Source organism: Chaetomium fimeti, assembly GCF_033439085.1.
Source record: "Chaetomium fimeti strain CBS 168.71 chromosome Unknown B0H64scaffold_4, whole genome shotgun sequence".
NCBI classification, from domain to species: Eukaryota; Fungi; Ascomycota; class Sordariomycetes; order Sordariales; family Chaetomiaceae; genus Chaetomium; species Chaetomium fimeti.
Window position 1 is genome coordinate 1,958,666 of NW_026944332.1, and position 27,893 is coordinate 1,986,558.

The 27,893-nt window shown below is 56.9% G+C and overlaps 7 protein-coding genes across 7 annotated transcripts; 5 read left to right on the forward strand and 2 right to left on the reverse strand.

Moving 5' to 3' along the window:
- Window positions 1-89: 89 nt before the first annotated feature.
- B0H64DRAFT_152771 (uncharacterized protein) lies at window positions 90-1,420 on the forward strand. The gene is made up of 2 exons (XM_062798464.1): window positions 90-795; window positions 852-1,420. The coding sequence occupies exons 1-2, from the start codon at window positions 274-276 to the stop codon at window positions 1,221-1,223; spliced, it is 894 nt and encodes a 297-aa protein (XP_062659240.1). The 5' UTR covers window positions 90-273; the 3' UTR covers window positions 1,224-1,420.
- B0H64DRAFT_152803 (uncharacterized protein) lies at window positions 1,276-2,277 on the reverse strand. The gene has a single exon (XM_062798466.1). The coding sequence runs from the start codon at window positions 2,154-2,156 to the stop codon at window positions 1,392-1,394; it is 765 nt and encodes a 254-aa protein (XP_062659241.1). The 5' UTR covers window positions 2,157-2,277; the 3' UTR covers window positions 1,276-1,391.
- Window positions 2,278-5,587: 3,310 nt separating this feature from the next.
- Window positions 5,588-9,348, forward strand: B0H64DRAFT_152778 (Metalloenzyme, LuxS/M16 peptidase-like protein). Its single transcript, XM_062798465.1, has 4 exons — window positions 5,588-6,047; window positions 6,106-6,960; window positions 7,020-8,655; window positions 8,733-9,348. The coding sequence occupies exons 1-4, from the start codon at window positions 5,793-5,795 to the stop codon at window positions 9,254-9,256; spliced, it is 3,270 nt and encodes a 1,089-aa protein (XP_062659242.1). The 5' UTR covers window positions 5,588-5,792; the 3' UTR covers window positions 9,257-9,348.
- A 1,580-nt stretch (window positions 9,349-10,928) lies between these two features.
- B0H64DRAFT_152897 (uncharacterized protein) lies at window positions 10,929-16,231 on the forward strand. The gene is made up of 5 exons (XM_062798468.1): window positions 10,929-11,291; window positions 11,350-13,756; window positions 13,813-14,158; window positions 14,229-14,955; window positions 15,020-16,231. Exons 1-5 carry the CDS (start codon window positions 11,054-11,056, stop codon window positions 16,051-16,053), a joined length of 4,752 nt encoding a protein of 1,583 aa, XP_062659243.1. The 5' UTR covers window positions 10,929-11,053; the 3' UTR covers window positions 16,054-16,231.
- A 2,399-nt stretch (window positions 16,232-18,630) lies between these two features.
- Window positions 18,631-19,823, forward strand: B0H64DRAFT_396080 (uncharacterized protein). Its single transcript, XM_062803813.1, has 3 exons — window positions 18,631-18,900; window positions 18,961-19,345; window positions 19,408-19,823. The coding sequence occupies exons 1-3, from the start codon at window positions 18,862-18,864 to the stop codon at window positions 19,713-19,715; spliced, it is 732 nt and encodes a 243-aa protein (XP_062659244.1). The 5' UTR covers window positions 18,631-18,861; the 3' UTR covers window positions 19,716-19,823.
- A 1,270-nt stretch (window positions 19,824-21,093) lies between these two features.
- On the forward strand, window positions 21,094-24,452 carry B0H64DRAFT_152954 (uncharacterized protein). Its single transcript, XM_062798469.1, has 4 exons — window positions 21,094-21,537; window positions 21,621-22,409; window positions 22,463-23,058; window positions 23,122-24,452. Exons 1-4 carry the CDS (start codon window positions 21,378-21,380, stop codon window positions 24,235-24,237), a joined length of 2,661 nt encoding a protein of 886 aa, XP_062659245.1. The 5' UTR covers window positions 21,094-21,377; the 3' UTR covers window positions 24,238-24,452.
- Window positions 24,453-25,592: 1,140 nt separating this feature from the next.
- B0H64DRAFT_321471 (Alpha/Beta hydrolase protein) lies at window positions 25,593-27,322 on the reverse strand (the record flags this gene model as incomplete). The annotated part of the gene is made up of 2 exons (XM_062800513.1): window positions 25,593-26,755; window positions 26,821-27,322. 2 exons carry the CDS (start codon window positions 27,320-27,322, stop codon window positions 25,593-25,595), a joined length of 1,665 nt encoding a protein of 554 aa, XP_062659246.1.
- Window positions 27,323-27,893: the final 571 nt, after the last annotated feature.

The window sequence follows — 27,893 nt, forward strand, 5'->3', positions numbered from 1 at the left end:
CGGCTGATTTTCGGGTTGGCGACAGCGACGGGAATGTCTTGGCGTCTTGGCAACGCTCATCGCTTCTTTCCTTATCTTTTTTTTGACGGTTCTCGTCGCTTGTGTTTGATATTTTACTTTGCGAAGGGAGAGCCGCCAAGTTGGGAACGACAACGCGCTGGGAAGGAACAGAGTGTATCTCTGCGCAGCGACCTACTAACCCAACATTTAGAAATCAGCAACTTCTTCTTTCAACTACGCGCGTATTTGTTGCCTACCACGCACGCGACAAACATGGCGCCGACACCAGGATCAGGATTGCCAGCCATGGCAAAACAATCAACGCCCAAGACCATGTCTTCCCGTCTAATGACGATGAAGTTCATGCAAAGGGGCGCGGCAGCGGCGGCGGCAGCAGCATCGACCGACACGCCCGAAGCCAGCTCGCCCGCGACCCCGCGGAGCGACGACGGCTCAGCCAAGCGGCGCAAGACAACCCACACGCCATCGGCAGCCAGCTCGCCGGCGACGCCGCTCTTCGACCAGCAAGCGATAAAGGCGGCCGTGGACGAGGAGGAGAAGCGGAACCGGGCGGCGATCGAGAAGCGCGCGGCCGAGCTGGGCGACTCGCACTGGGTGCTGGAGGGCGCCGCGAGCCTGCCGCCGAGGACATCCCGGCCGCTGCTGAACGTGGTCGAAGTCGGGTTTGCGCAGATTGACTACGCGGGAACGTCGGGCAAGGACGATGACCCGTTCGATCTGGGCAGCGCGCCGACCCAGCCGCAGGTTCAGAGGTTCAACATGAAGAAGTCAAAGGCAGGTTGAGTTCTAGTGGGGATTCCGTCTCCGGGTTATGCTGACAAGGTTTACAGGCGGCCAAGAAGGAAAACGATGAAAGTGGTAACAGTGACTCTGATTCCGGTTCGGACTCGGGAGAGGTTTCCGATGATGACGACAAGCCCTCGCAAGCACGCGCAGAGCCTAGCCGCGGCCGGACGAGTACCGTCGGCGACGCAGAGCGCAGGCGCGCGAGATCTAGCGTATCGGGCAGACGAGAAGAGGAGCGCAGGAAGGCGCAGCAGCTTGCCGGAAAGAGACGGAAGAAGGAGATCAAGTTGAACCAAATGACCTCCATCTCGTCCGCAGGCGCGCAGGCGTTCCAGCGGCCCTCTACCGCCATGTCTTGCCACGGGTGTGGGAAACTTGGTCACAAGGTTGCCGATTGCCCGAACAAGAAGCGCTGAGGGCAGAACGCTGCTGGCATGCTCGTCATTGACTCGAACTTGGCTTTCGCTAGGTATCTCCCGAGTGCCGGCCCCCCAACCCCGCTGATCATCCCCGTGCCTGATTTCCATCCATTTCCCCAAGCGGTGTGCTTCCTGACCGAGGCCTGTCTCGTATTTGGATGTTTGCTAGGGTACAACGGCATCGTCAAGTGGCTCCGGATATAGCCTAGTGTTGCCATTACAAGCGGCAGCTTCCACAATACCCGGTTTAGTGACAAGAGACCGCGGCGTTTCGAGATAACTGCTCCGCCGACGAATGCGAGATTTTTCACCATCAGACCTGCATGTTTTCGAAGTGGCAACCACCATAATCACAAACTCCCGCCCCCGAACCAAGTCTTCGGCCCAGGTTCTAGACAACCACGGAACCGCAACGAGAGCCGATCCCGTCCCTTGCGGGCGGCACACGCCTATCCATGCCGGTAGGCCGGACGAGGACAGGAGGATGTGTGACGAACCATGCATGAGCACGGCTGAAGGAACCGCCACAGGCAGGCCCTTGGTTCCGAAGCTTCGAGGCCCGGTTCCTTTCGGCGAGCCTGAATATGGACAGGAGGTAGCCCTGGTGTCTCTGTCAATAAGCGGAGCCAGCTCGTTTCGGGGCCTGCGAAACCCATGGGCTACGCCGTTATGGTTGGAAAGGGGTGGGGTGGGGGTGGTTAAGACAAGGAAGGGGAGGAAATGTTTGAATTTTATACCAGAACCCCAGGCAGAAACGGCTGCATGCAGGTTGCCCCTTTTGCCGCCGCCTCCGGGTGTTGAACCACACGGGCGACGCTGGCTGGGGCTCTCCGCTCCGCCATCGAGAGCGGGCCAGCCGGCCGTGCCGTGTTCTGACATCCCGGGTAAAGTCTGTTGAACCGGGCTGGGGTTGTATGGGAATTCCAACATGGTGGTCCGCGGGACCGAGCTTCGCCCCTTTGGGACGTCTTGGTTGACGCTTTCGGCTTGCCTCAACGCCACGGCCGTGTCGTTATCTTGGGAGTGGAAGAATACCGGGGCCGGGAGATTCGCAGAATCATCCCTTTCCCCAGACTACTCGTTGCATATCGCGGGGGGGGATAATTCGACATCGGGCCGGATCGCCCCTTGGCTCTGCACCTCGGCCATGACCGACGGACCTTCGGCATCAGGATGATCTCCTGTGCATCCGGGTCTGGCGGACGCCAGCAGCCACGCCTAGGCGCGTGCGCGCAATGCTCTCGGCTCCCGGTGCCATTTCAGGCAGGGCCAGGCCCGCCCATCAAGTTAGGCCGTGAGGCTGGCATTTCCGCAGTTTCGGTGTCGCGGGCAGGGTGCTGTGTGTGTGGGTTGCTTTCCTGGCGATCGCAGGTTTGGATCGGGTCTCCACAGACATCGACGTGCATAAACCGACGTCGACGGCCAGGCCGCAGGTTCCCGAACAAGGTCTGCTGCGGGTTGAACCCTCTCTTACCCCTGGCCCGTCGTCCGTGCCCCAAAGCCAAGGTTCACCGAGAAGCCGATGGAAGGGCGGGAGAGAAGGGACATCATCCGGGTGCGACCCGGCTTTGAGCCATATTTGGTTCGGCTCGCCCATCACTGTCGCATCGCGGCTGGTTGCGAGTTAGCCGCACCGTGGACACCAGAACGGTCGCATGAGTCGCAATATCATGTGTTTTGCTCTCCCAGCAAACGTCAACGTCAAATTCCAGCACCCGCCAGATCATGGCGTTTGGCTGTGCCCCTGTTGCGCCGATGCAGGATGCCCGGGTTGCCCCTCCTGTTTCACCTCTCATTCGGTGCCCGGTAGTTCCTTTGATCCGGTGAGACAACCCGGCTGGAGCAGGGGGGGACGTCTGTACCCGACCAGGCCGTGGGGATGGTGTATAGCGGCGGAGGAGATAAGACAATCCTCCATAGACGCTTTATGAACCGGTGAATCAGGCACGGCAAGCGCCTCCGCGGCTGGCAGGCCTTGACGGCGTTGTCGATCCAGGGGGGATATTTTGCGGGAGTTGGGGGTGGAGTGGCGGCCGGGCGAGTGCCGCGGTCGATGTCGGGTGTAACGATATGTAGGCATGTACCCACTTGCGGCACAGTCCAGAAGCAATCATTTTCCCGGTCGACGGAAAGATTGTCGTGATTGTGCTGAAGAGAACCATATCGCTGCCAAGTGCCAACCGTGATCACGATGTGATCCGCAAATTCGATGACGGGACACAGAGCCGGTCCGGATGGTGTGCCCGGTCCTGCACGCAACTGTCGTCAAACCCCTCAATCTGGAACACCGGAAGGGGACGTTGACTCGGGGACTAACTATACCCAGTGTCCACCCACCTGCTCAGGTCGACGTGCACTTGGGATGAGACGTTGCTGCATACCCTCTGACAGAATTTCCACCAGTCGGGCTAGCTGAACGGGCCAATAGGTGACCTTTGCCGCCTTTGAATCACGACACACGTTCAATCAAGATCACGAGCCGTTTTCGATCCAGACAGATGATGGCTTCCTGGTGCTTGGGGGTAAAGTATGCCGTTTCGGGACTGGACGACGTAAGACAGCAGGTGGCGGGGGGCGTTGATGGAAGAACGACGAGTCTTGCTTGTAACGTCAGAACCCGGAAGCCGGCAAGAGCACCTAGGTTGAGTTTTGGTCTTCGCGGGGAGATTTATCTGCTTTGCTTCGGAGTTGTGGGTGAGTAGCAAAAGTTGTGTGTGTGACAATGCGCCTTCCTGAATGTACATACAGTAAGTAAGGTACCTGCCTGGCCTCAGGTCCGCTAACGGTGCTGCATGTCAAATGAAACCAGCGGCCTGAAAAGCGGCCTGAAAAGCGGCCTTGCATGCAGCACATGCAGCATCCTGCGGCCTAACTTGCCTGAGGACGACAGGCTTTCTGCTCTGGGCTAAAATAGGCATGTATTGCACCTTCCATCTGGTACCTAACGGGTATTGAAAATCTGGAACCGTGGAGCCGCCAGCCGGCCGCTTTTCTGGCCGCCTAAGCCTCAATTACAGGCACAGCTGTGGAGGTTGTCGTATTGTGATCCTGCGCAGTAAGTAAGAGCAGCATCGAGTAATCGGTGGGCGATGAACGCAAGCGCCGTCCTTCGCCCTTTCATCTCTCTTCTGTCGATTTGTTTTCCTTAGCGCTGAGCCGTGGGCCTGATGGGTGATGACCGACATGGCGTGTATGCGGGTACCTACCACCTGGGCTCCTTCCTCTTCATTGCGCCTGCCTCTCGCACTTTGCTTTCGTACTAATTCTGTAGCCTGTTGGTTTGTGTGCTTCTCGGCAGTCTTCCGGGCAACCACGCGCTCTCCTCACATTGCCACACTTCAATGTGCCAGTCGAAGTTCTTTGTGTGTTGGCCCCAGATTGGCTGTTGTGGTTCCGGTCTCTGATATGATGGATCCACCGGTGACTTGCTAAACATGGACGTCGGAAGCTCGAGATCAGATTGATGCCACGGTTGAAGTCTCTTGGACCTCGTTACGTACGTACAGGTACTCCCGAGTACACTGGACGTAGAGCACATGAACGCATTGCCTGAGGCGCATTGAGTACCCGGTAAGTTATTGTCCGCTTGATCGATGTCACTCGGGATTTCCCAGGCTTACAGATCCATTCCGACCCCGGCTCCTTCACCCGCTCCCACCCCCCTGTCGATATTGGCGCGCTGATAATCCACAGCTTCAATGCTTTCTAGCTTCATTCTAACACCCGCGCATTATTGATACTCCAATTGTTGAAATCGACGCGCTGAGCGGCTCGTTGCCTCTGCGGGTCCCCGAGTAACAGACGCACGTACGCAAAATGACGGTGGCCTATCGTTGCTTTCCTCCCGTGTCTCCAGCTGGCCATCCAGGTACTCAAGAATCTGCGTCAGCCTGCGCATATAAAGAGCCCTGCTTGCCGGGGATTCCTGGCATCGGCTTTCCAATGCCCCAGCTGGAGCCCGCCCTACGAAGTACCTATGAGCGCATTGGAGTCTTTCCTTACACAGCACAGAGCTCTTGGCCTACTGTCACCCCCGTCTGCGCCGTCACGCGGTCGCTACCAAAAATCCTCACTCCTTCTTACCTTGCCTCGCTTGGGTGGAACAAATTCGACCACGAGGACCCATTACTAGGGCGGACAAGCCACCACCACTAGTAGTTAGCTCCCCGTCCCACCGGGTGCGACTCGACCCAGCCGGCTTTCCTCGAATCCAACTCGTCGGTAACTGACCCTCACTTCTCGCCTCCTAGCGCTGCATCGTTTCCCCACACCGTCGCACAGACACGACCATCGTTACTGGCTGTTACTGCCGCTGCTGCGCCGTCATCGCCGTTTCTTCGCCCAACCTGGTCTCGGCCACTTGCCCCCAACCCCACCAACATTGCCTGTGCCTTTATTACTGGTACTGTGCCCTTGAAAGGACTTGCTGTTGCTTTCTGAGTTGTCCCTCGCCGCCGACGGGTCATTCAGACCGCTTTCTTTTACTTACCCGGACCGAAACTGCACTCTCTTCCAAACACCACCAACTACCTAATTCTCCCCCAAGTCGACGCCGGCAACTCAGTCATGGCCCCCCCACCCCCCGTTCCGCAGTCTTCGGCAGACCCCCCGGTCCCCCGTGATGTTGTGCTCGTCACAGACCGCCTGGAGAAGCCGTCTCTAGATGACCGGTCTTACCGGGTCATCTGCCTCCCAAACCAGCTCGAAGCCCTCATAGTCCATGATCCCAAGACAGACAAGGCCAGCGCTGGCATGGATGTCAATGTCGGGAGCTTCAGCGACGAGGATGAGATGCCGGGCATGGCTCATGCCGTCGAGCATGTAAGTACACCTTTCTTGAAGAGATTGGGTTGATTCCGATGCTGACTCTGGCGTGGAGCTCCTCTTCATGGGCAACAAGAAATACCCGGTGGAAAATGCGTACCATCAGTACATATCAGCCCATTCCGGGTTGACCAACGCCTATACGGCAGCGACATCCACAAACTACCACTTTGAGGTTTCTGCCAAACCCAGCAATGGAGAGGAACCGTCGGCAACGAACCCCTCGCCACTACTGGGTGCTTTGGACCGCTTCGCCCAATTCTTCATCGAACCGCTGTTCCTCGAGAGCACCCTGGACCGCGAGCTCAGGGCCGTGGACTCGGAGAACAAGAAGAACCTGCAGAGCGACCAGTGGCGTCTGCATCAACTTAAGAAGTCGTTGTCAAACCCCAAGCATCCGTTTTGCCATTTCTCTACCGGCAATCTCGAAACCCTAAAGACTGCCCCCGAGGCCGAAGGTATCAACGTCCGCGACAAGTTCATCGAGTTCTATGAGAAGCACTACTCGGCCAACCGGATGAAGCTTGTTGTTCTTGGCCGGGAGCCCTTGGATGTTTTGCAGACTTGGGTCATCGAACACTTCTCCTCGGTCAAAAACAAGAACCTTGCGCCCAACAAGTGGGAGCAAGAGGTGCCGTTCACTAAGGAGCAGCTAGGAACCCAGATCTTTGCAAAGCCTGTGATGGACACGCGGGACCTTACCCTTACGTTCCCTTTCATTGAGCAGGACCACCTCTATGACTCCCAGCCCAGCCGGTATATCAGCCATCTGATCGGCCATGAGGGCCCCGGGAGCATCATGTCGTACATCAAGTCGAAAGGCTGGGCGAACGGCTTATATGCTGGAGCCTGGCCCGTTAGCCCCGGCACCCCGGAAGTCTTTGAATGCCAGATTACGTTAACAGAAGAGGTGTGTAAAACCCAACCTTTCGGAGATGTGCCACACATTGTTTACTAACCCCATAACAGGGACTCAAGAACTACAAGGAGGTGGTGAAGGTCGTTTTTGAATACATTGCTCTTCTACGCGAGACCGAGCCCCAGGAGTGGATATTCGACGAACAGAAGGGCCTATCCGAGGTGAACTTTCGGTTCAAGGAGAAGACACAGTCATACCGCTTCACGAGCAAGCTCAGCTCATTCATGCAAAAGCCGCTGCCGAGGGAGTACCTGCTGAGCGGGTACAGCCTGCTGCGCAAGTTCGACCCCAGTGTGATCAAGGAAGGCCTTGACTGCCTGCGCCCGGACAACTTCCGCATGACGATTGTTTCACGCGACTTCCCTGGAACATGGGAGAACAAGGAAAAATGGTACGGGACCGAATACACGTGCCAGCCTATCCCGGCTGAGCTTAGGGACGAGATCAAGAAGGCGGCGGCCAGTGGGCCTCAGAACCGAACGGCTAAGCTCCGACTCCCGCACGCAAACGAGTTCGTGCCGACCAAGTTAGAGGTTGAGAAGAAGGCCGTCAAGGAACCCGCATTGGCACCGCGCATCGTCCGGAACGACTCGCAGGTCCGGACCTGGTTCAAGAAGGACGACACATTTTGGGTCCCGAAAGCGACACTCATCATTAGCTGCAGAAGCCCGGTGGCTACCGGCTCGGCGGCCGGCCGGGTGAAGTCACGTCTCTTTACTGACCTCATCAAAGACGCGCTCGAAGAGTACTCGTACGACGCCGAGCTGGCTGGCTTGGAGTACACCGTGACCCTCGACTCGCGGGGCTTGTACATTGAGATCTCCGGTTACAACGACAAACTGGCAGTCCTCTTGCAGCATGTGCTCATCACCACGCGCGATCTCGAGATCCGCGATGACCGGTTTGCCATCATCAAGGAACGCATCAGCAGAGGATACCGCAACTGGGAACTCGCCGCGCCGTGGACCCAGATCGGCGATTACATGTCCTGGTTAACTATCGACCAGGGCTATGTAGTCGAAGAGCTCGAGGCTGAGCTGCCTCATATCACACCCGATGCTCTCCGGGTGTTCCAAAAGGAGCTACTGGCGCAGATGCACATGGAGATGCTTGTTCACGGCAACATCTATAAGGAAGATGCCCTCAGGCTGACAGACATGGTCGAGACGACGCTGAAACCTCGGGTCCTCCCACAAGCGCAGTGGAAAATTCGCCGTGGGTTGATGCTCCCCCCCGGATCCAACTACATCTGGAAGAAGAAACTTAAGGACCCTGCGAATGTCAACCACTGTATCCAATACTTCCTCCATGCGGGGTATAGGGGTGATTACAACGTCCGAGCCAAGGTGTTGCTGCTGGATCAGATTGTCCACGAACCGTGCTTCAACCAGCTTCGTACCAAGGAACAACTTGGCTACATTGTCTACTCAGGCACCTGGACCAGCATCACGCAGTACGGCTTCTACTTTGTCATTCAGAGCGAGAAGACTGCCCCGTACTTGGAAACTAGAATTGAAGAGTTTCTGAAGACGGTGGCCACGACGCTGGAAGAAATGAGCGACGCCGAGTTCGAGAGCAACAAGCGCAGCATCATCGACAAACGTTTGGAGAGACTCAAGTACATGGAACAAGAAAGCAACAGGCACTGGACCCACATCCACTCCGAGTTCTATGCCTTTGATAATGGTAAGCCATAGACCACGTCCCCTTCGTCCCCCCTTAAACGCCCATGCTCGCGAGACTAACCGCTTGTTTTAATATAGCTCCCCAAGATGCGGAGCACATCAAGCCGCTGACCAAGGCGGACATGATCGAGTTCTTCAACCAGTACATCCACCCTAATTCGCCATCGAGGGCAAAGCTGGCTGTTTACCTCGAAGCCCAGGCCAAGAGCGACGTGTCAACCAAAGAAATCTCGGAACTCATCAAGACGCTGGAGCTTGATTCGACGGGTGCTGCCAAGGCCGCGTCTGATCTCCAGGCCCGGCTGAGTGCGGCCGATCAAGACGTGGAGAAGGAGGTGACAGGCCTCCGGGATTATCTGCTCCACGATCTGAAGGTGGCCGAAGGCAAAATTGACGTGGCCGCCGAGGCATGGAAGAAGATCCACGCCGAGCATGGGCCCGGAAGCGATGTCGTCATGGACGCGGAACCGCCTTCGGCCAACGGAACGACCCCGGTCTTCATCGACGATGTGCGGTCTTTCAGGGCGAGCCTCCCCGCTAGCAACGGGGCCAAGCCTCTGAGGGACCTCAGCGAATATGAGGATCATGGGGCAAAGCTTTGATTTTTGCCCGCGTCTGGGCTAGGTACCTCTACCTAGGTATTCATGCTGGGGAATCGGAAGGCTATCTTGGGAGAGGGAAGAGGAATTGGGAAAATGGGTAACGCATGCGGGCAAGTCAACTCATAGAGGGGAAAAAGGGAAGACGAGATAGAGAGATTCAGTTATTTCGGTATTTCGGAGGGAGCTAAGAGAAAGAACTAATTAATTGATTCTTGCGGTTGGGCTCTGTTCTGGAAGAACTTCTTGTCAGGACTCCCTGGTAAGGCACAAAACAAAGCATGTGCTGTGTAACGTTCAATTTATGTACACTACAAGTACCTACACAGTACATATCTGTCTGTTTTCCAAAGCGAACAACCGGGGGCAGGCACTGAAGGACAGGCAACAGCTGGAGTGGCCTCGTCACGCGGCTGTGACAGGGCGGACCAGTGCAGGGCAGCGTGGGTGGTGGGGCAATTCGAACCCTGAAAGTCTGAGCTCTCCACCACCCAGGCCAGCCACCCATCTCATCCAAACATGTGCACACACCGACTGGTGGCCACTCCGTCTTCCCCCGGGTCACAGTGCGAGGTGGTTGGAGATACCTGCATGTCTACCAAGGTGGGGCAGGGTTGAAGATGGGAAACTTGAGGGAGCAAAGAACCTCATTCTCAAGTTCTCTATGCGTAACCTGCCAAGTTTGTCTGTCTTAATCCGGGGTTGATTCATCTTTTCAGAAGTTTGTTTGTGATCTTTACTGTGTACTCTTTGGTCAAGGACGGGACGAGGCAACAAGTTCCATTAGGTCATTACTGTGTACGGAATAGAGACGCTTTCAGCGCAGTCAAACTTTGTCCCCACCAGCAAACCCGATGACCCGAGTGCCAAAATATGGACCGTGTGAAAGTGTGGATGTTAACACAGTCTGGACTTTGCTTTCCCTCACCAAAGTCAAAAAAAGGACCAGCCTCGAGTTAAAACTGTGCAACAGCTGCTTCAAGTTACCGCATGTTCACGTTGCACAGGCTTGCTTTTCGAGAGTCGAGTGTCACATTCATTCACAAGTCTCTTGGAGAGTTTAAATAAAATTGTCACCAGAATCGCAGGGAGATGCGCCTGGGCACACCGACGCCTCGCTTTGCCGCTCGTCTCTAACTCTGGATCGCCTTGTTGGTCCTGGGTCGCCGATGCACCGGCCACTCGCCCCATTAACTACGCCCTCCGTTGTTGCCGTTCCGTTACCGTTGCCGTCAGCCCGCCTGCGACTGCGCCTATCCACTCCCAACACCGTGACCAGCAGCAGCACCTGGCCACCTCTTCTTCCGACTTAGTTTCCTCCTTTTCCACCATTACCGCCTTACGTGCACCTTTACCCCCGCGTTTAGCGACCAGGCATCCCTCGAGCTGCGCAGGCAGCTCGCCTTCACCACGTCTTCCCAAAAGAAACGGAGGATTACTCGACAGTCGAACAGGGAGCACAACAAGTTCGAGGACTTGGTGCTGCCCTCCACCGAAGACGATACCGATTTCAACTTTTCCTTTTCGGCCCCCTCCACGTCTGACTTGAGCACGCCCACTTACCTGCGTGGTGACTCGCTTCCCGCCTCGGGTGTCCCACCCCGCCTACAAAGCCAGGGCGCCTCCTTCGCCGACTCCCCGTCCTCGGCTGCGAGCTCCCCCTGTGCTGCCTCGGCCGACTTGTCGATCGATTTCGACCGGAACCCCGACCTCGTTGACCCCGGCTCGACCTCGCAGCCGCCGGATTACGGGACAGGAAGAGACCACTCACCGGTCCACCAATCCGTTCGCCGAGCTCTGATGGGGGGCGCCGCCGAATTTCCCCAACGCTCATCCTCCCCCCTCAAGCGCCGGGCATCCAGCATGGAACCAGAACAGGATGCCGTGGAGGCGAGGGAGGATGTGGACATGAGCACAGTTCCGGATTCCCAAGCGACGGAAACAGCAGAGGGGTCGAGCGAAGGGCAGGCCCCGAACGGGATCGGGGAATCCCAGGAGCCCGCGACCTGCACCAGGCCGGAGCTGCCTCTGCGGACTGGTAATGCCGGCCCGTCGTCAACAAACGCTCTATGCTTTTGTGCTAACTCCGAGAATAGACATCCCCCCGGTCGAGCAACAAATCAAAACGATGGAGACCCTCGTCAGCGCTTTCGCCGAGACACCCGTAAAGGAGGGCGATGAGGCATACCTTGTATCTCGCCAATGGCTCGGTAGGGCCCAGGCCTTCGGCTCAGACACGAAGCACGCAAGCAAGGAATCTTCCGATGCGTCACTCGGACCCGTCGACAACTCGGACATTATCCAAGCCATCTTCACGGATTCTGCCGGCGAGCTCTGCGTCAAGCTGAAGCCGGGCATGGGCACCGAGAATTTCGAGCTCTTTCCGAAAGACGCGTGGGACCTCCTCCTGTCATGGTACGGTTTGGTCCCGGGGCAATCACCCATCATCCGCCTAGCCCACAACACAGCCCCTGATGCCGTGAGCATGCCGACCATTCAATTCGAGTTCCATCCTCCGGTGTTTACTATCCACCGTTTATGGTCCGCGAATAGCCCTATTCCGATCGAACAGGAAATCAAGCTCAAGAAGCCTGCGCCTCCTGTCATAGTTCAGAGTACTTCGTTTGGTTACCACAACTTCTTGAAGCAGACCAAGCAGCTTGCCGGCGTGGCGACCGACAAGAAAGTGCGCGTATGGAGGATACTGCAGACCATCCCGGCCACAGATCCCAGCTCGGAGCCGTCAGGAATCAAGACCCCGCCAGACTCGCCTGGCCGTGATGCCGGAATTCTTACTGGCTTCCCCTCAATCCCGGGGGCCTGGCCAGAAATGCTTGTCGATGTGGACACATTTCTAAAGCTTGAGAAGGACGTTGATCGTGGCCTGGTGGATGCCGAGGATACTACTACCAACGCCAACTACAACGGCAGGAAGAGTCTGGCATTAGTAGGCTTAGCCGTTGACCAGACTCTTGTTCTAGACGAGCAGATCGACCGCGATGCCCACGTCTCCACCTACAGGGGCAGCGCCATCAAGGACAAGGCGCTGGCAACTAGGGGCAGCTCAAACGGCCTCATGGCGGTGCGCGGTAGTGCGAGCGGGCGCAGCAGCCCTGCACCTCAGGGGGCGTTGACTAGAGGTCGGGCCCAACAGAAATCAGGGCGTACTCTGGGATGTGTCGGTCTGCAAAACCTAGGCAACACCTGCTACATGAACTCGGCTTTGCAGTGTGTGAGGAGTGTCGAAGAGCTCACAAAATACTTCCTGACGCACGAAGCGCACAAGGAAATCAATCCGGATAATCCCCTCTCGCACAATGGCGAGGTCGCCGCTGCCTATGGCCGCTTGCTAGAGGAGGTCTACAAAGATCCGGCACCGGGCTCCATTTCTCCTAGGCACTTCAAGAGCATAATCGGGAGGTATGCACCCGCTTTCTCTGGGTATGGGCAACAGGACTCGCAAGAGTTTCTTGGCTTCCTCCTCGACGGTCTCCAAGAAGACTTGAACCGTATAAAGAAGAAGCCGTATATCGAGAAGCCCGATTCTACTGACGAGATGGTCAACAACCCGGCCGCGGTCCGCGAGATGGCCGCAAAAGTTTGGGATATCACCAAAAAGAGGGACGACTCTGTCATTGCCGATCTATTCACCGGCATGTACAAGTCCACCTTGGTGTGTCCCGTCTGTGATAAAGTCAGCATCACCTTCGATCCTTTCAACAACCTTACCCTCCCGCTCCCGGTGGCCAACGTCTGGTCCCACACTATAAAGTTCTACCCTCTCAATGACACACCTGTCGATATGGTAGTGGACCTCAACAAGAACAGCAGCATCAGAGCGATGAAGCAGTACATATCCACGCGGATCGGTGTCCCTACGGAGCGCCTGTTTGCGGGCGAAGAGTTCCACTCAAAGTTCTACAAGCTTTACGATGACGGCTCTGCGGTTTCTGACGAGATCCAGGCTAGCGACGTCGTCGTTGTGCACGAGATTGAAGCAGCCCCCACCAACACCTCCGGGGCCAAGAAGAAGCAGGCCAAGAAGGAACGACAGAGGTCACCGTCACAAGAGCCGGACGAGTCGTCTCCGATCGATGATCCGAGGTTGGAGCGCATGCTCGTCCCAGTCCTCCATCGGATTGAGCCATCAGAACCTTCCGTTAAAAGGCGTTTCGGGCGCAAGAATGCAGATATTTCTCCTCCGCCGCACTTCATCATCTTAACGCCCGACGAAGCTCGCGACATGGAGGCTATCCGCCGGAAGATTCTCGAGAAGGTTGCCACCTATACCACGTGGTCCCAGCTCTCGTCACCTCCCGAGGATCCGGACGCCGCCGAGGCCACCGACTCGGAAATGGTTAACAACACAGCATCAGACGTAGACTCCGCGGGCGATTCTAAGATCGTTGCCAAGTCGGTTGAGGGCGAGGATGATATGGTCGATGTTACCATGCGTGAGGCTTCCGATACACGGAACGCCTCTGCTACCGCGACAACCGAAGGGTAAGCTCTACATCAAATCTTGGTTTAAGAATGCCAGTCACTAACTTTTCAACAAGATCGCCGCAGCTACTGCGACAACTCAACCACAGGCGGCCCAAGTGGGTCAACCCTCTGGAGTTCCTGGAGCCGGAGCTACAAAACCTGTTTGGCTTGAGCTACTTCGCCGAGTCAGAAACACCCGTACCAACTGGCTGGAATTCGACTACGGACGATGGCCTCCTGCCTCCATTGAGCTCCAGGCAACCCAAGGTGGCCGCCTCGGACGTTGAGATGCGCAGTCCCGAGCCGCTCGATGGCTCCGACGACAGTGGAAGTGAGAGGTCGGGAAAACCATCCACTTCCGTCGTCACTCGGATGGCTGAGGAGTCCAGCGACGACACTTCAGACTCCTCCAAGCGCAAGGTTCGTGAACGTCGCCATGTGGAAAAAAGAAATCAAGTTGTGTTGGACTGACAAAGCATAATTTTAGCAGCTGCCAGCGCGACCCAACCAAGTAAGCGGTCGCGGCAAGAAGAAGGGGGGGAGGCAAAAGACTTACGGTAAGAAGGGAAAGAAACACTTCGACAAGCAGCAACGTGGTGCCCGTATCCGGCAGCCGACAACGCAGTCCCCGATCGAAGCCGAGGAGCCCCTCCCGAGTGGTGCCCTGATTGGCTTGGGCGAGGGCATCATGGTTGAATGGAGCGAGGCTGCCTTTGACCGTGTCTTCGGTGGCTTATCGCTCAACGACGCGCAAAACATGAAGACGTACCTCAAGGCGCCAACATTGGAGGACCCGACTCTGCAGGCTAAGCAAAAGGCAAGGCAGCTGCGTAAGAAGCACGGCATCGCCCTGGATGATTGCCTCGACGAGTTCGAGAAGGAAGAGATCTTGTCAGAGCAAGATACCTGGTACTGTCCTCGCTGCAAAGAACACCGCCGCGCCAGCAAGAAGTTCGATCTCTGGAAAACGCCGGATATCCTAGTCGTCCATCTGAAGCGCTTTAGTTCGAGCGGTTGGAGGCGTGACAAGCTAGACATTCTTGTTGACTTCCCGGTTGAAGCGCTCGACTTGACAAAGCGCGTCATCGATAAGGAGGGTGGCAAGGAGGAGATCTACGACTTGATCGCCGTGGACGACCACTGGGGCGGCCTGGGCGGTGGCCACTACACAGCATTTGCGAAGAACTTCGTCGACGGCGAGTGGTACGAGTACAATGGTGAGTTACCCTGCAAAATTATAAATTATGCACCATGTTCACGCCTGCTAACATTCGCACACAGACGCCTCCGTTACCAAGCAGAGAGACACGGCTCGGATGGTGACATCGGCCGCGTACCTTCTGTTTTACCGCCGCCGCTCGGCTGCCCCCCTGGGCGGCCCCAGGTTCCAAGAAGTTCTCGACCGCTTCAACCAAGAGAGCCCCGATGACGGCATGTCAGAGTCGGGGGAAGGCCAGCGTCTCGGCCAAGGCTCTTCCCAGCGTGGATCGCCGAGCGCTTCAGTCGGAGCAGGTCTAGCTCACCCTCGGGGTAGCCGTGGTTGGGATGACAGCAGGCGCGCCGGGTCAGAGCGGCCGTCGCACCGTGTCGGCGACGACGACGCCGACATGAGCACGACGTGGAGCAACCAGGACACCCTGCACAATAGCATCGAGGGTGACGGCGAAGACGAAGGCATCGGCCTCTCGGACGACTTCGACACCCCCGGCATGGCCGGCATGACGTCGGTCATCGGCCCCAGCAACTGGACCTTCGACAACCTCATCGAGACCAGCAAAACCGGCTCGACGTCGGCCATCGGCTCCAGCAACTGGACCTTCGACAACCTCATCGAGACAAGCAAAGCCGGCTCCGAAGCCGGCGGCGGCGGCGACGACGACGACGACGACGACAACGACATCGCCAGCGACGTCGCGCAGAACGACGGCTCGTCGGTCAACGGCGAGATGAGGGAGATGACGGACGTCTTTGACGACGCGCCCGGCATGGAGCACCTCCTAGACCAGCGCGAGCCCGGCGCCGACTACGTCGAGCCGCCGGAGCCGACGTACATGGGCGACCACGACGACTACCGCCTCCCGCCGCCGCCGTCGGCCGACGACCAGGACTTCATCATCAAGCTGGCCGCCCAGTCGTGGGTCAAGCAGCAGATCCACACCGTCCCGCCCGTCGCCGAGAGCCCCGTCGAGGATGACCGGGCCAGTGATAGGGTGGCTGAGATCCATGTCGAGGACGCGGAGGGGCCCGCGGCTGATGCGGATGCGGATGCGGATGCGCGCCCCGCCGCCGCCGCCGCGGAGAAACCGTCGGCTTAGTGGTGCGGTGGTGGCGGGATGGTGCCTGTGGAGCCAGCGGCTGGCCGGGAGGGTTGTCATGGATGGCCTTCAGGTGAGAGGGTTACGCTTTGAAGGGGGCGGGCTTGGAAGCGAAGAGCGGTGGGTGGTGTCGTGGCTGGTCATGTGGCGTTTAGGGTTTTGTTAATTTTGCTTTCTTTCCTCCCTTTCTCTTTCCCAACCTTTTCCCGCTGGTCCATGTGTGAAGCGCTCTTAACTTCTGTCGTTAGCTTGGCGAGCGTCTAGAGAGTGAGGCTTGTTGCCTTGCCGTGCGCGGGGGTTCGAGAGGGAGGGAGAGGCGCAATAAGGGATTGGTTCTTCTGGTGGGCTATTTATTATGCTGGCTGGTATTCCTTCTCCTTGGGCCTATCACCCATTCATCCGTCTACCCGCTACCCGCTACCCACTACCGATCTATCTCATCGCCTACCCTGCCTACCTACCCACCTGCGTACTCTGCTGCATTGCTTTGTTTTCTTCTCCCTGTGGTACAAGGGGGGTGGGATAAGTACCTCCTGAGCTCAGTCAGAGCGAGGTTATGAAGTTGGGGGGGGCAACGATGACACACTTTCTGGGGCTTGATTTGGGAGGGGTTTATGGAGGAGGGGGTTTGCATACATGCACTACCGTGCCGGTTAGTTTAGGTGAGGGGGGGGGGAGGTGGATACAAGGGGTGGTGTGATGAGCGATGACTGGGATGGGGAATGGGGAATGGTGATGTAGATAGATGGGGTTCAGTGGATTATGCGGCGAGGGGCTCATTGCGAAGGGGGTTACAGAGAAGGCGGCGAGCATGGAGTACAAAAAGTAATTGATTGTAGACTTCTTTTTTTTCCCCTCTAGCTGGGAGGTTGGCGTGACGTGGAATGGTTCATGGTTAGTCAAGAGTGAAGGTTAATGTTGCTGGTTTGTATGCTAACGGGTTGGGGACTGAGAGTATGGAGACTGGGTCACCTCTTGGAGTCTTATCTCTTGCGAGTTATGCTATGAGGGCCGTCTGTCCAGTCTCTTGACCGAGACATGATACTTACTTGACCCATACATCAGAGTTGTGTCCACAGTTTGTGTTTCGTGACCCAGCGCATTATGGTGTTCTCCCCTCCCCACCATGTTCTTTGCCCTGTTTTAGTTTCTCCCTCCCTACCCTGGATAGATGCGTTTTCTTGTCAGAGTTAAGCATCGCATAATTGATCCACGAGACCAGAAACGTCAGTCGGTTTGTGACCAGGGATTTCCCCAGCCGTGTGACAGGAGGCTGAGTACCGAATTAGTCGTGTTTCGGGTTTTGAGATCTCCCGTGCGTGCATCGCTTACAAGTAAAACAAGGGCCTGGGACTGGTGATGCTCAGTTGCGGCGGTTAGCGGTTGTGCATGTCTACTGTGTCCATACTACGCTGCATCACCATCGGCCACCAGAGCCGGATCAACAGGGCTGAAACGGTTGGGGCGATGGGATTGGGTTATTTATAGACTCTTTTTGTGCATGTCTCCTTTTCTTGGGCGGCTCTAGGTCGATATGACACGATAAACATTGCGGCGGTTGCAGCGGTTGCGGTGTCTCGGTATGTGCTACGTAGGTCGGTTGTTGAAACGGCTTGATCAACATGTTTGCTGCTGCTGGGTGGAGAGACACAACACGGAAAGTGACTCAGATGTCGCAGAGAAGACAAGCAGCAGGCAGCACGGGATGGCGCGCGTAACCGATACACATGTATGGTATGTCTCGGAGGATTGGTCCTGCGAGTCAACCTTGGGGGCGGCGGGATGATGTTGGTTAGGTAATTCAGTCGTCCAGTTCGACCCAAGGCTCCGGGCTCGCCGGCGATGGCGTCGGCTGCCGGGACTAAAAAGGCCGGCCTTACTATTGACGACACTCCTCCATACACGGCAGACCGCATGTACTGTGTATCGTCTGTTGATTTGTCAGGCAGATCAGTGCCGAGTGAGGCCAATCGACTTCACCCGCCGCATCGCATGTCGAACTGTGCCCCTGTGATCAGTCGAGAAGACGCCCCATGATAGGCCCGATGCAGATTGGGCCTTATTTGAGCCGCTTGCCACCGAGCTGAAGCTTGTGATCTTGGGGTGGCACATGGCAACGTCATTGGTGAGTGCGGGAAGGGCACAGGACGCCGCAGTGGGAGGAAGCGGCACGGCTAAAAGCACATTGAGGGCGCAACATAACATGCGAAGTGCCTCGCGGTACTTCGTAGGTGGTTCTGGAGCAACGTTTCTATGATCGGCATCGAGTTTTCGAGTTTTGGACTTTTGATTGTTCTGGGCTCGCCCATGTCTGTCGTCACTGCCCCAAATTGCTGAAGTGCCACAGTGCTTCCTCGGGAAACAACAACATGCATGGCCGGGTTGCTGGATGCGAGCGGTTTGTGGGGAATTTTGGGTTCGCCCGGGCAGCCTGGGCAGCCTGGGCAGCCTGGCCTGGGCTGGAAGGACCGACTTGACGCAGGGGTTTCCCTCGCGGCAACGGCTGGGCGACTCGGTGCACGTTTGCGCCATTCGTGGGGCCCTTGGCGCAAGTACCGAATCCTCTTCGCCTGATTTGCCTGCTTCAAGAAGGCCCAAGCCCGGGTGTGTGGGGTGGCCAAGCCACGGAAGGATGAGCCCGTCTCAACTTCCTGGGCCGGCCCTTTGTTCCATTTTCCAGAGAACATCGCCGGCCGATGCCCGCCGCGGCCTTCTCCGGGTATGTAGCGATGCCCGGTCCGCCATTGCCATGGATTACCTCAATTGCTCGCGCTTTGGTCCCAAGATAAGGCTAGGGCTGCCCGTCGGATGGCCAGCGGGAGGGCCCTCACTGTGCCTTATGTATATGTACGTCCCGTTGTCAATGATTGAAACGTGGAACGACAAAGCTCCATTGACACGTCGGAGGTGACCCGGACGGCCCGGGGGCTGGTAGCCCGACTGCTGCTGGTATCGATCTGCGTTTCGAACTCGTGCTCCGGGCGCACAGGCACGGCTCCCAGCGTTTTCAGCCGGGCGTTGGGCGACTACGATGATCCTTCTGTGGTTTGTGTGGTTCGTCGTGGTTCGTTCGGTTTGATCGTTTGGCGCTCATGCCGGCCCTGCGAACCGCGAAACGCCGACAGGGCGCTCTTGTTCACGAGTTACCAGGGGCCCGTGTCCTCCACGATCCCCCATCCCCGCGACGACTTGTTGGTTTCTCTTTTTATTTTTTTTATTTTTTTTTATCAATGTCAACACTACCGATCTGCTGCAAGGAAGAATCGTTGGGGTCTTGATATTTTTAGTCTTCGTGCGTTTTTTACACATTCGCTCGGATTCGCCGAATGTTCACTACCTAACTATCCTAACCAGCAAACGACAACGGCACAACGGCTAGGCGAACTGGCACATCTCTGGCCGTTGCTGGAGACCGAGAGAGCGGCCGACGGACAAATCCTGTGTGTCTAAAGTCGAAACCATCTCATCCACTTCCTGACTTCGTGGTCGGGATGGGTTGGTATGGGGCCCCGGTGCTCTTCTCCACATCCCTGCCACGGGGCCCAATTTCGTCCGAGTTGCTTTTCTCCCGAGTAAGATTCGCCCCACTCTGCTATCTTTGTCCGAGGATCGCCTTGGTCGTTTTGATGTTGTTCGTCTCCGCAGTGAAAAGCAGTCTTTGAACACAAGAGGGCCCGAGCGGCTGGAGGAGTGGTGCGTGCAGCGCGGTTGCAGTTCTTGTGTGTGGTGCAGCAAAGGTGATAGCGAAGGGTTTTATTGGTGTGCTGGGCATCCGGCACTGTGTTGGCGGTCGTTGCCCGCAATAGGTAAGTTCCCTGTACGGGCAACTCCTGCCTCTGCGCCTCTGCAACCTCTGCTGCGGGGACGGGCACGGCCTGGGCACGGGCGACCGAGCTCGAGGTTTTGGCCTTTGCAGTAGCGTGTTCGACGGGTTTTCGAGAAGGCAGCCAGAAGGCCAGGGGAGGGCGAGATGGGCCACTCAGAGTCCACCCCGGCTCTTCCTGAGATTGAACCTTTCCCGCCTGCGCAGCATGGCCCACCCCGGCCGACCAATTTGACTGGCTCCCGCCACCAAAAGGAGGGGGGCGCACCCACACCTTCCGCGCTTCCCCCCGATTGACGGCCCCTTCCATGCTCCCTTCCATTTCGTGGTGTTCCACTCACCCATTTCGTCCAACCCACCTGCTTGCCTTCCGCCTGTGTGCGTGCGGTGTGTGAGTGCCCGTGTGTGTGCGCCGAACACCTTGCGAGGTCCTTGCCTACCACCCTTCATCAAAACCCAAGACCAATCGTGGGGTCTGCCTTTTATTTCCGCTCCAATTGCCCATTCGCATTCTCCTAGGGCTCGGTTCAAGTTAGTGATAGCGAATTCGCCCCATGGGTTCGAGCGCCCCGAGAGCAGGCGAGACCGAGGATTTGCTTGGTTCTTTCTCTCGAGGCACAGGCTTGCTTCCCCGATTCCGTTCCACCCTTTGGTCACCTTGTCCTTTCTTCTGTTCGAGCCCGAGAACACCGCTGCCCGGGCACTCTCTCACATTGAAGCGTCAAAACAACCACTTTCGGAAAGAGCCTGAGGAAGGCACATTGGATGGCGTGTAATCTGTATCCTGGGCAGGCACCTTCCTTGAAGTACGTTCGATCCCCTCCAGTTTGCCTTCGTGCCTTCTTCCATGGTGCTCTCCCTCCCCCACCCCCCCCCTTCCTTTCATGCCTCGTCTCCACCTCCTGCTCCTTGCCAAACCCACAGTGCCACACCTCCCTCTTCCCAAATCTTCTGACGAGCCAGTGCACCGAGACCCGGCGCTCTGGCTTTCGCGCATTTTCCCCCGTCGCCGACCCTTCCTCCACGCATATCGCGCACACCACGCACACCACGCACACCACGCACATTACACAGCCTTCCGTAGCCATATGCGCGCCAGGCCTAACCTCACGGCAACAGACTCTTCCAGCCTCATTTGACTTGAGGGCCCCCCTATACCGACGACGTCAGCTCTGCCACGCGAAAGGCAAACACGAAGATTTTGCGCCGATTTGACTGGAGGGAGAGCCGATCCGTGCGCTCCTGAGTTTCCGTGACCGACGCCAACTCGGATCCTACTACCGCGTCGCTATTGCATTTCCTTGGAGGAACGCTCCTCGCCATTCCTCGACGAACGCGATCGGCGCCGACCTGCCGACTTCTCTTCGGCTTGGCCCGTACCACCGCCGGATACGTTCGCAGGCCCAGCAGCCGTATCCGGCCCCTGCCTGGCCCTCCGAACCAGTAACCTCCGTGGCGGAAGCGTATCTGGTCGCGAGACCGGTCGCTTGTCAGGCCCACCATGGAGAATGTCCCGTGTAATGTCATATATGTCGATCGGTCCGTGTCGCGGGACCGGAGCATCAAGGCCGGCGAGCATGTCAGCGACGGAAGTGTTAGTGAGGTAGAACCGGCGCACGTTACGGAAAATGCTGCGCTTCTTTTGGACGTGTTTGACGAAGGTATGCATGCCGTCTCCCGCTTGATCCAATCGATTCGCCCAATGAATGTGATGCTGGATGGATTTGCTGACTGCCGGATACAGTCCATTTGTGCAGCACGGGAGGCGCATGCCTGTCGCAATGGCTGAGTCTCCAAGAGACCTCGATGGCCGCCCTCAAACCGACTGTTTTTGTATTGAACACCCCTCATCAAGACGACGTCCCCGAGCCGGCCCGCTCGAGGTCTCCCTCGCCGCCATCCATATTCACCAACGCTGGCGAAAACCAAGAGGAGGAACTATACGGGCTGGCATTGCTGCGGAGGATCATTTCCGAGTCTTATGTGCGCAATATGTCCAAGCTTGTTGTCACGGTTCCCATTGTTGCCTCTCGATCTGTTGCCGAGAATGGAGCGAGCGAAGCTAGGGGCCGCGGTGTCGGTAAGAGGATGCTGAGGAAGTGCCTCGACGTGGGCGCCACGGATGTCATGACGAACCCCATGAACGTCAAATGCGTCACCAACCTCGAGATTCACGCCTACCGCGCTCAACTGGACGCTGCTCGGGACCAGAAGGCCTTGGTGGAACTTCGCCGGGGCCGAAAACGCTCGTGGGTTGGCATTTGCGAGGAGAAACCGTTTTCGTATCTGCGGGAAGCCATGGTCTCGAAGCTCATGGGTCGGATTTGCCGCATTGGGAGCGAGACCGACGAGGTGGCTTGTAGCGTCAAGCTGTCCATCACCCCTGAGAAGCAGGCTGAAGTCACATCGGCAGTCAGCCAATGGCATTTTTGCGCCCACGATTTCACCGAGGACGAGCTTGTCGTGGCGGCTTTGGTCATGTTTAAGCACGCATTGTCCATGCCCGAGTTGGGGCCATGGCGGATACCAACAGGTACGTCTTGTTATCATGACGATCGCTATCCACCGACTAACCGATTCACTCAGACCAGCTACACCGCTTTCTTCTCGCCTGCCGGGCGGCTTACAACACGTTTGTCCCGTATCATAACTTCCGCCACGTGGTTGATGTCCTGCAGGCAACCTTCCACTTCCTCGTCCGCATTGGTGCACTACCACCCTATCCCTCGGCTGATGGTCTGCTCTCCAAGGCCTGCCACAAGTCACCAATCGCAGAGCTTCTTCAACCCTTTGACGCCCTGACGCTTCTCATCACGGCTATTGGTCACGATGTCGGCCATCCCGGTGTCAACAACGGCTTCCTGGTGACACTGAATGCGCCGCTCGCTCAGCTGTACAACGATCGCTCTGTTCTCGAATCGTTTCACTGCGCTGCCTACTCGCAGATTCTGCGTCGTTACTGGCCCGCAACCTTTAGCGACAGCAAGATGCGTCACCTGATGATCAGCTCGATCCTGGCCACAGATATGGGCCTGCACTTCGACTACATGAAGAAGCTCGGCGATTTACAGGGGAAGCTGCGTCCCAACAACTCCACCGAGAACTGGGACGAGGGCGTCAAGAACGAGCAAAGGGCATTGGCATGTGCCCTTCTCATCAAATGCGCAGATATTAGCAACGTCGTAAGTTTATTCACCCCCCAAAAACCGTTGTCCTTGGCCATGATTCTGATCCCCGCGCAATAGAGTCGCGGGCACGACGCAGCCCTTCAATGGATGAACATCCTTTCGGAGGAATTCTCGCGACAGGCTAGCATGGAGACCGAGCTGGAGATCAAGACATCGCTGATGTCGGAGCCGAAGCAGGACAAGTTGTCCCTGACCACTTCCCAGCTGAAGTTCATGAACCTGTTCGCCCTCCCGCTATTCCAAGGCGTTGCGGACATCATGCCGGCCATGCAGTACTGCGTCGATGAGCTCCTCCTGAACAAGGAATTGTTTGACCAGTCCTTGCTAGACGAACAAAAGCGGCAGTCGCCTACCGAACCGGTTCCACGGGGCAATAATATCGACCTCTCCCCGAAATCGATAAATTTCACAACCTCGCCAGACCCGGCGACGGAAGCGCATCCAGCCAAGGGGGCAATGGGGTCAGTACCAAAGGTTATTGAACCCCAGATGCCAGAACCAGCTATTCCCCAGCAGGCGGATACCTTCCAAAGACTGTATCCAAGCTACAGGCGGCCTGCCGATGGACGGGTGGTGAACGACATTGTCACTAGTTTCTCGCCGGGCAACGACTTCATCCAAAACGGGCCATTCACTGCGAACGGTAGCAGCCAGCACCACGGCCACACCCGGCAGAGGTGCAGCGAAACAACGGACGGCAGTTCCGCCCCCAACAGCGGTGACTGGGCCTCACAGGCAACGAGCGCCACGACCGGACGGATGCCGCTGTCACCCAGCACGCAGGGCACCAGCATCGTGAGCCGCGATTCATTTGAGCGGCCCCACAGCTATAGTACGAGCGTGCCCGTCCCCAGCTTGTCGGCACCCGACGAATCACCCACCACCGTTCCAGTTTCGGCTGCTACCACCCAGAGCAAACCAGACAACAACGCCCCCAATTATCCGCCGCCTCCACTGGCGCTAGATGGGGAGCATGACGCTCTACAAAACGGCCACCATCAATACACGAACGGTGCGGCGGTGAAGAAGAACAGCGGACCCGAACCCGTTGATACAACCAGCAGGCAGCTTAAGAAGAAGCCGAGCCGATTCAGGATTAATGGGTTCCAAAACTTGTTTAGGAAACACAAGAGCTCGAGTCCGCCGATGCAGGCGGCTGATACCGCTGGGTAGCGTAGCGTTGGAGCACCGTTTGCTGCGAGCACGAGTCTAGTCCTCGTGCCCATTCTTCTCGGTGGGGGCGGGACGAGGTCGGGTGGGGAAACCGTTCTACGCGGGTTCCCCTCAGCGTTCTGTTTCGTACTGAAAATTGAAACTGGCGAGCGTCGTGTATGATGATGGTGGGCAGTTGGCTCGTGGCCCTCTTCGCTGTCTCTTTTTTTGTCCACTTTTTTCTTCGATTTCTATCCCCGGCTATATAAAGACGCGACGGAGCGTGGCGAGTCAAGATTTCTACGTCGGGGGTTGGCTTCTCTCTTCAAAGCCCTAGGGTTGGTTGGGTTGGTATGGGAAAGAATGACGGGGCTGATGGGGCACGTTGGGCGGACGGCGCGTGGGGGTTGTTGGTCTGGCTTTAATCATGGGGTTGGCGGAGTTGGCGGTCTAACGATGAATTATTTGGGGGTTATAGTGTTCTCTCCCTTGTCGGCTCTCATACCCTTCAGGCCCGGGGGAGGAGAGGGGAAGAAAAGGAAGCATGGGGAAGGAGGAATGGGACTGTGGGAGGAAGTTGCGTGATGGCCGGATGGGTCCATACCATGGCCCAGGCAAAAGAGAGAGGGGATGGCAGGCTGTATATACCTGAGTGTGATGCGAGCTGTACAAATAAGCAATCCCCGTTGACAACAACAACCTCGTGGCCCTCTATGATCATAAATCGCCGCGACCTTCGCCGCTCTTGGGGCTGTTCTTCCCAGCCAGCTTCGATAGCATCACTCTTCTTTTTGCCCTTGTGTTACCTCCCTCCCTTGATGGTCATGATGCTTGATTATCCGTCCCACGGTCCTCTTGGACAACGATCATGGGGTGACTGACTAAATGTTTCCAAACACACAGGGTACTGAAGATTCCCCAATATCAGCGGCTGTGTCCTCCATTACCTACTTCCCTCCATTTACCCCCATGAGCCCAAGGCCTCCATCCCGGCAATTGGCAAGCGTCGGTCACACGATTGACGACGTTGTTTCTTTCTCTCCACGCGGTGGATGGTAATATGGAAACTTTGTAGACGCGTACAGCGACTAGCTGCGAGCATAAGTAGTAAAAATCCACTTTCATGCCGGGGTGAACATAAGGTCACACATGTATTCGCGCTCGGAGATTTGCTAATTAATGACCAATTCAATTTGACTAGGAAACGAGCATCTTGCACGAGAGAACCTTGATCCACCCTCCGTCCTACACGCTGCACATTCAAGCTCCAACACCTCGTCCAAAAAAACAATGCTCCAAGACGACGTGGATAATAATTCCTGCTAAATACCGATCATTCCCATGTACAGTACAGATGCTGCTACAGCAGTCTCCCTTTATTTGGAAAACCACTCACCGCCCAACCACCTGTTTAGGAAGTCGAGCGAGTTCTCGGGCTGGTCCATGGGGACCATGTGGCCGGCCTGGTAGACTTGCATGAAGGTGAAGTTACCCGAGGCCTTGACCTTGCCGTACTCCTTGTCAGCTCCAGCAAGCTTCAGATCCTTGATCTTGGCTGCGTTGAAGTCCTTCTTGCCGGGCCACTCGAGCGCCTCGGTCCAGGCCTGGTTGCCAAGCCAGTTGCAAATGTAGTCGGCGTCGCCAGCGTAGATGAGGACGGGGATCTCCTCGAGAAGCCCAGGCACAAGGTGGTGGAAGGGTTGCATCCAGTCGCCCTGGAACAGGAAGTTGCGGTTAATGTCAAAGTTGCAGCTGTCATAGCTCGAAACCTCGACGCCCAGGGCGTCCATAACCGATTGCTCGTTCAGGTAGTCGCTAATGTAGCCGAGGCCGCTGTAGCAGAGGTTGCTGGAGTCCTCGCACTCGCCACGGATGTCGTAGACATTCTTGCCAGTGCGCTGGTAGGGGCCGATCATGGCGTTGTTGCAGTAAATGGAGGCCGGAACGCAGCTCCACACGCTGCCGCTCTCATAGCAGCTGTTGATCAGCGACTGGCAGCGCGGGAGGGCGCTGTCCATTTTGTTACACTCAGACTCGCTGAGGACAGCGGGATAGCCGCCCTCGCCGCAAGCCATGGGGCGGTAGTACTCGTACTGAGTGAGGCCGTCAGTCAAACCGTTTCCGATCAGGACAGACTTGAGGTTGATGTTCCGCTTCTTGTGGGCCAGAATCTCGGAGGCGAAGACAGGAATGTAGTGGCCCGCGTACGACTCGCCAGCGATGTGGAAGTCCTGGGTTGCGTATTCGGGGAATTGGTGAAAGAAGAGCGTCAAGAGAGCGTAAACGTCCTTGCCAGCAGCAATGGTGTTGCTCACAGAGGAGCCGGAGTACGAGTAGCCAACGTTGACGGGCTGGTCGAGGAAAATGACGCTGGCGTTGTTGTTCCAGCTGAAGTCGTTGTTAACAACCTTCAGCTTCTTGTCGATCGATGAAGGACCAAGCTCGAGGAAAAGACCGGTAAGAGACGAGCAACCGGGGCCACCGTTGAGCCACAGGATGACCGGGTCATTCTTGGGGTCATTGCGCGACTCGAAAAACCCTACGCATTGAATCAGTATGAGTATATCGTGGGTGGTGATGACAAACAGGAAGAGAGAAACGTACAGTAAAACAAGTGCTTGTCGTTGGCCTCGTCGTCAAGATAGCCACTGTACTGCTTGACGGAATCGACGTTGAGCTTGGACGGGTCCACAGCTTTGACGCGGAGGTTGTAGTCTTCGAGGCGGCCGTCCACTTGACGGTGGCTCTCGCCGTCGGCATCCTGAACCCACATACCCTGGACATCGGCGCCCTTGACGACGTGGTTCCAATCATCACGACGGCGATGCGGCTTGGGCTTGCTGAGCCACGAGAGGTCCTTGAAGGCACTGTCGGGAACAAGGAGCTTGATCTCCTCCCAGAGGGCCTTCGTCTCAGCGGTCAATCCAGCGAAGGCATCCTCAAAGCTCTCAACAGGGCCGCTAGTAGCATCGCTGAAGGTATCCGAGATGGGCTTCATGGCCTCCTGGGCCTTTCCGAAGCCACCGGAAAGCACATGCTGGGCTTGCTGCTGGAACGACGCGGCTGAAACCGCGCCGAACAGCACTGTCGAGGCTGCGATCCTCATTGCGGATGTGGATCGATGGGATTTCTGTCTGTGAGATGAAAAGATGGCAATGCGGATGTACAATTGGGAGTTGATGATGAAAGGAGAAGAAGGAGGATGGGATGGGAAGGAAGAAGCGGGAGCTTGGGGGGTTGGGATTGAGTGAAACAAGCACCTCGGAGCGACGCACCTGCCAGACTCGGGGAAGCGCACCCGCAAGGCACATCCAGGCACGCATTGGTTGCGCCACACCGGTTGTTTGGGTACCTTGCAGGCCGGGTCACGAGAACAGAGCAGAGTGGGACTGCACAAAAAACGGAACTGGTTATCGCCCTGATCAGGAGATCAAGTGGCCAATTTTGTGTAGCCTTGGCCAAAAAGGGCCAATAGAAACTGAGACACTTCATCAAGCCGACTCCGTCGCAGCCCTGCCTTCCGCGCTGCGTCATCGGCCGAGATAAGGCGAGAACAACAGACCAACCCCCTCGGAGCTGAACCGCAGGGCTTCGATGATGCGGACGAAAAGGTCAAACATACAAGGATGGCCATAGTTATACTTCGGACAATTACTCACTCAATGCGCGGACATTGT

What these genes read in the sequence shown, in the direction of transcription:
- B0H64DRAFT_152771 (XM_062798464.1), top strand. Translation starts at nt 274, where the DNA reads ATGGCGCCGACACCAGGATCAGGATTGCCAGCCATGGCAAAACAATCA. An exon ending in TCAACATGAAGAAGTCAAAG is followed by an intron (nt 796 to 851) that starts GCAGGTTGAGTT and finishes CAAGGTTTACAG; the next exon opens with GCGGCCAAGAAGGAAAACGA.
- B0H64DRAFT_152803 (XM_062798466.1), bottom strand. Translation starts at nt 2,156, where the DNA reads ATGTTGGAATTCCCATACAACCCCAGCCCGGTTCAACAGACTTTACCC.
- B0H64DRAFT_152778 (XM_062798465.1), top strand. Translation starts at nt 5,793, where the DNA reads ATGGCCCCCCCACCCCCCGTTCCGCAGTCTTCGGCAGACCCCCCGGTC. An exon ending in TGGCTCATGCCGTCGAGCAT is followed by an intron (nt 6,048 to 6,105) that starts GTAAGTACACCT and finishes TCTGGCGTGGAG; the next exon opens with CTCCTCTTCATGGGCAACAA. An exon ending in GTTCTATGCCTTTGATAATG is followed by an intron (nt 8,656 to 8,732) that starts GTAAGCCATAGA and finishes GTTTTAATATAG; the next exon opens with CTCCCCAAGATGCGGAGCAC.
- B0H64DRAFT_152897 (XM_062798468.1), top strand. Translation starts at nt 11,054, where the DNA reads ATGGGGGGCGCCGCCGAATTTCCCCAACGCTCATCCTCCCCCCTCAAG. An exon ending in GGAGCTGCCTCTGCGGACTG is followed by an intron (nt 11,292 to 11,349) that starts GTAATGCCGGCC and finishes CTCCGAGAATAG; the next exon opens with ACATCCCCCCGGTCGAGCAA. An exon ending in CGAGTGGTACGAGTACAATG is followed by an intron (nt 14,956 to 15,019) that starts GTGAGTTACCCT and finishes ATTCGCACACAG; the next exon opens with ACGCCTCCGTTACCAAGCAG.
- B0H64DRAFT_396080 (XM_062803813.1), top strand. Translation starts at nt 18,862, where the DNA reads ATGGCCAGCGGGAGGGCCCTCACTGTGCCTTATGTATAT. An exon ending in TCACTGTGCCTTATGTATAT is followed by an intron (nt 18,901 to 18,960) that starts GTACGTCCCGTT and finishes GACACGTCGGAG; the next exon opens with GTGACCCGGACGGCCCGGGG. An exon ending in TCTTGATATTTTTAGTCTTC is followed by an intron (nt 19,346 to 19,407) that starts GTGCGTTTTTTA and finishes TATCCTAACCAG; the next exon opens with CAAACGACAACGGCACAACG.
- B0H64DRAFT_152954 (XM_062798469.1), top strand. Translation starts at nt 21,378, where the DNA reads ATGGAGAATGTCCCGTGTAATGTCATATATGTCGATCGGTCCGTGTCG. An exon ending in TTTGGACGTGTTTGACGAAG is followed by an intron (nt 21,538 to 21,620) that starts GTATGCATGCCG and finishes TGCCGGATACAG; the next exon opens with TCCATTTGTGCAGCACGGGA. An exon ending in GCGCAGATATTAGCAACGTC is followed by an intron (nt 23,059 to 23,121) that starts GTAAGTTTATTC and finishes CCCGCGCAATAG; the next exon opens with AGTCGCGGGCACGACGCAGC.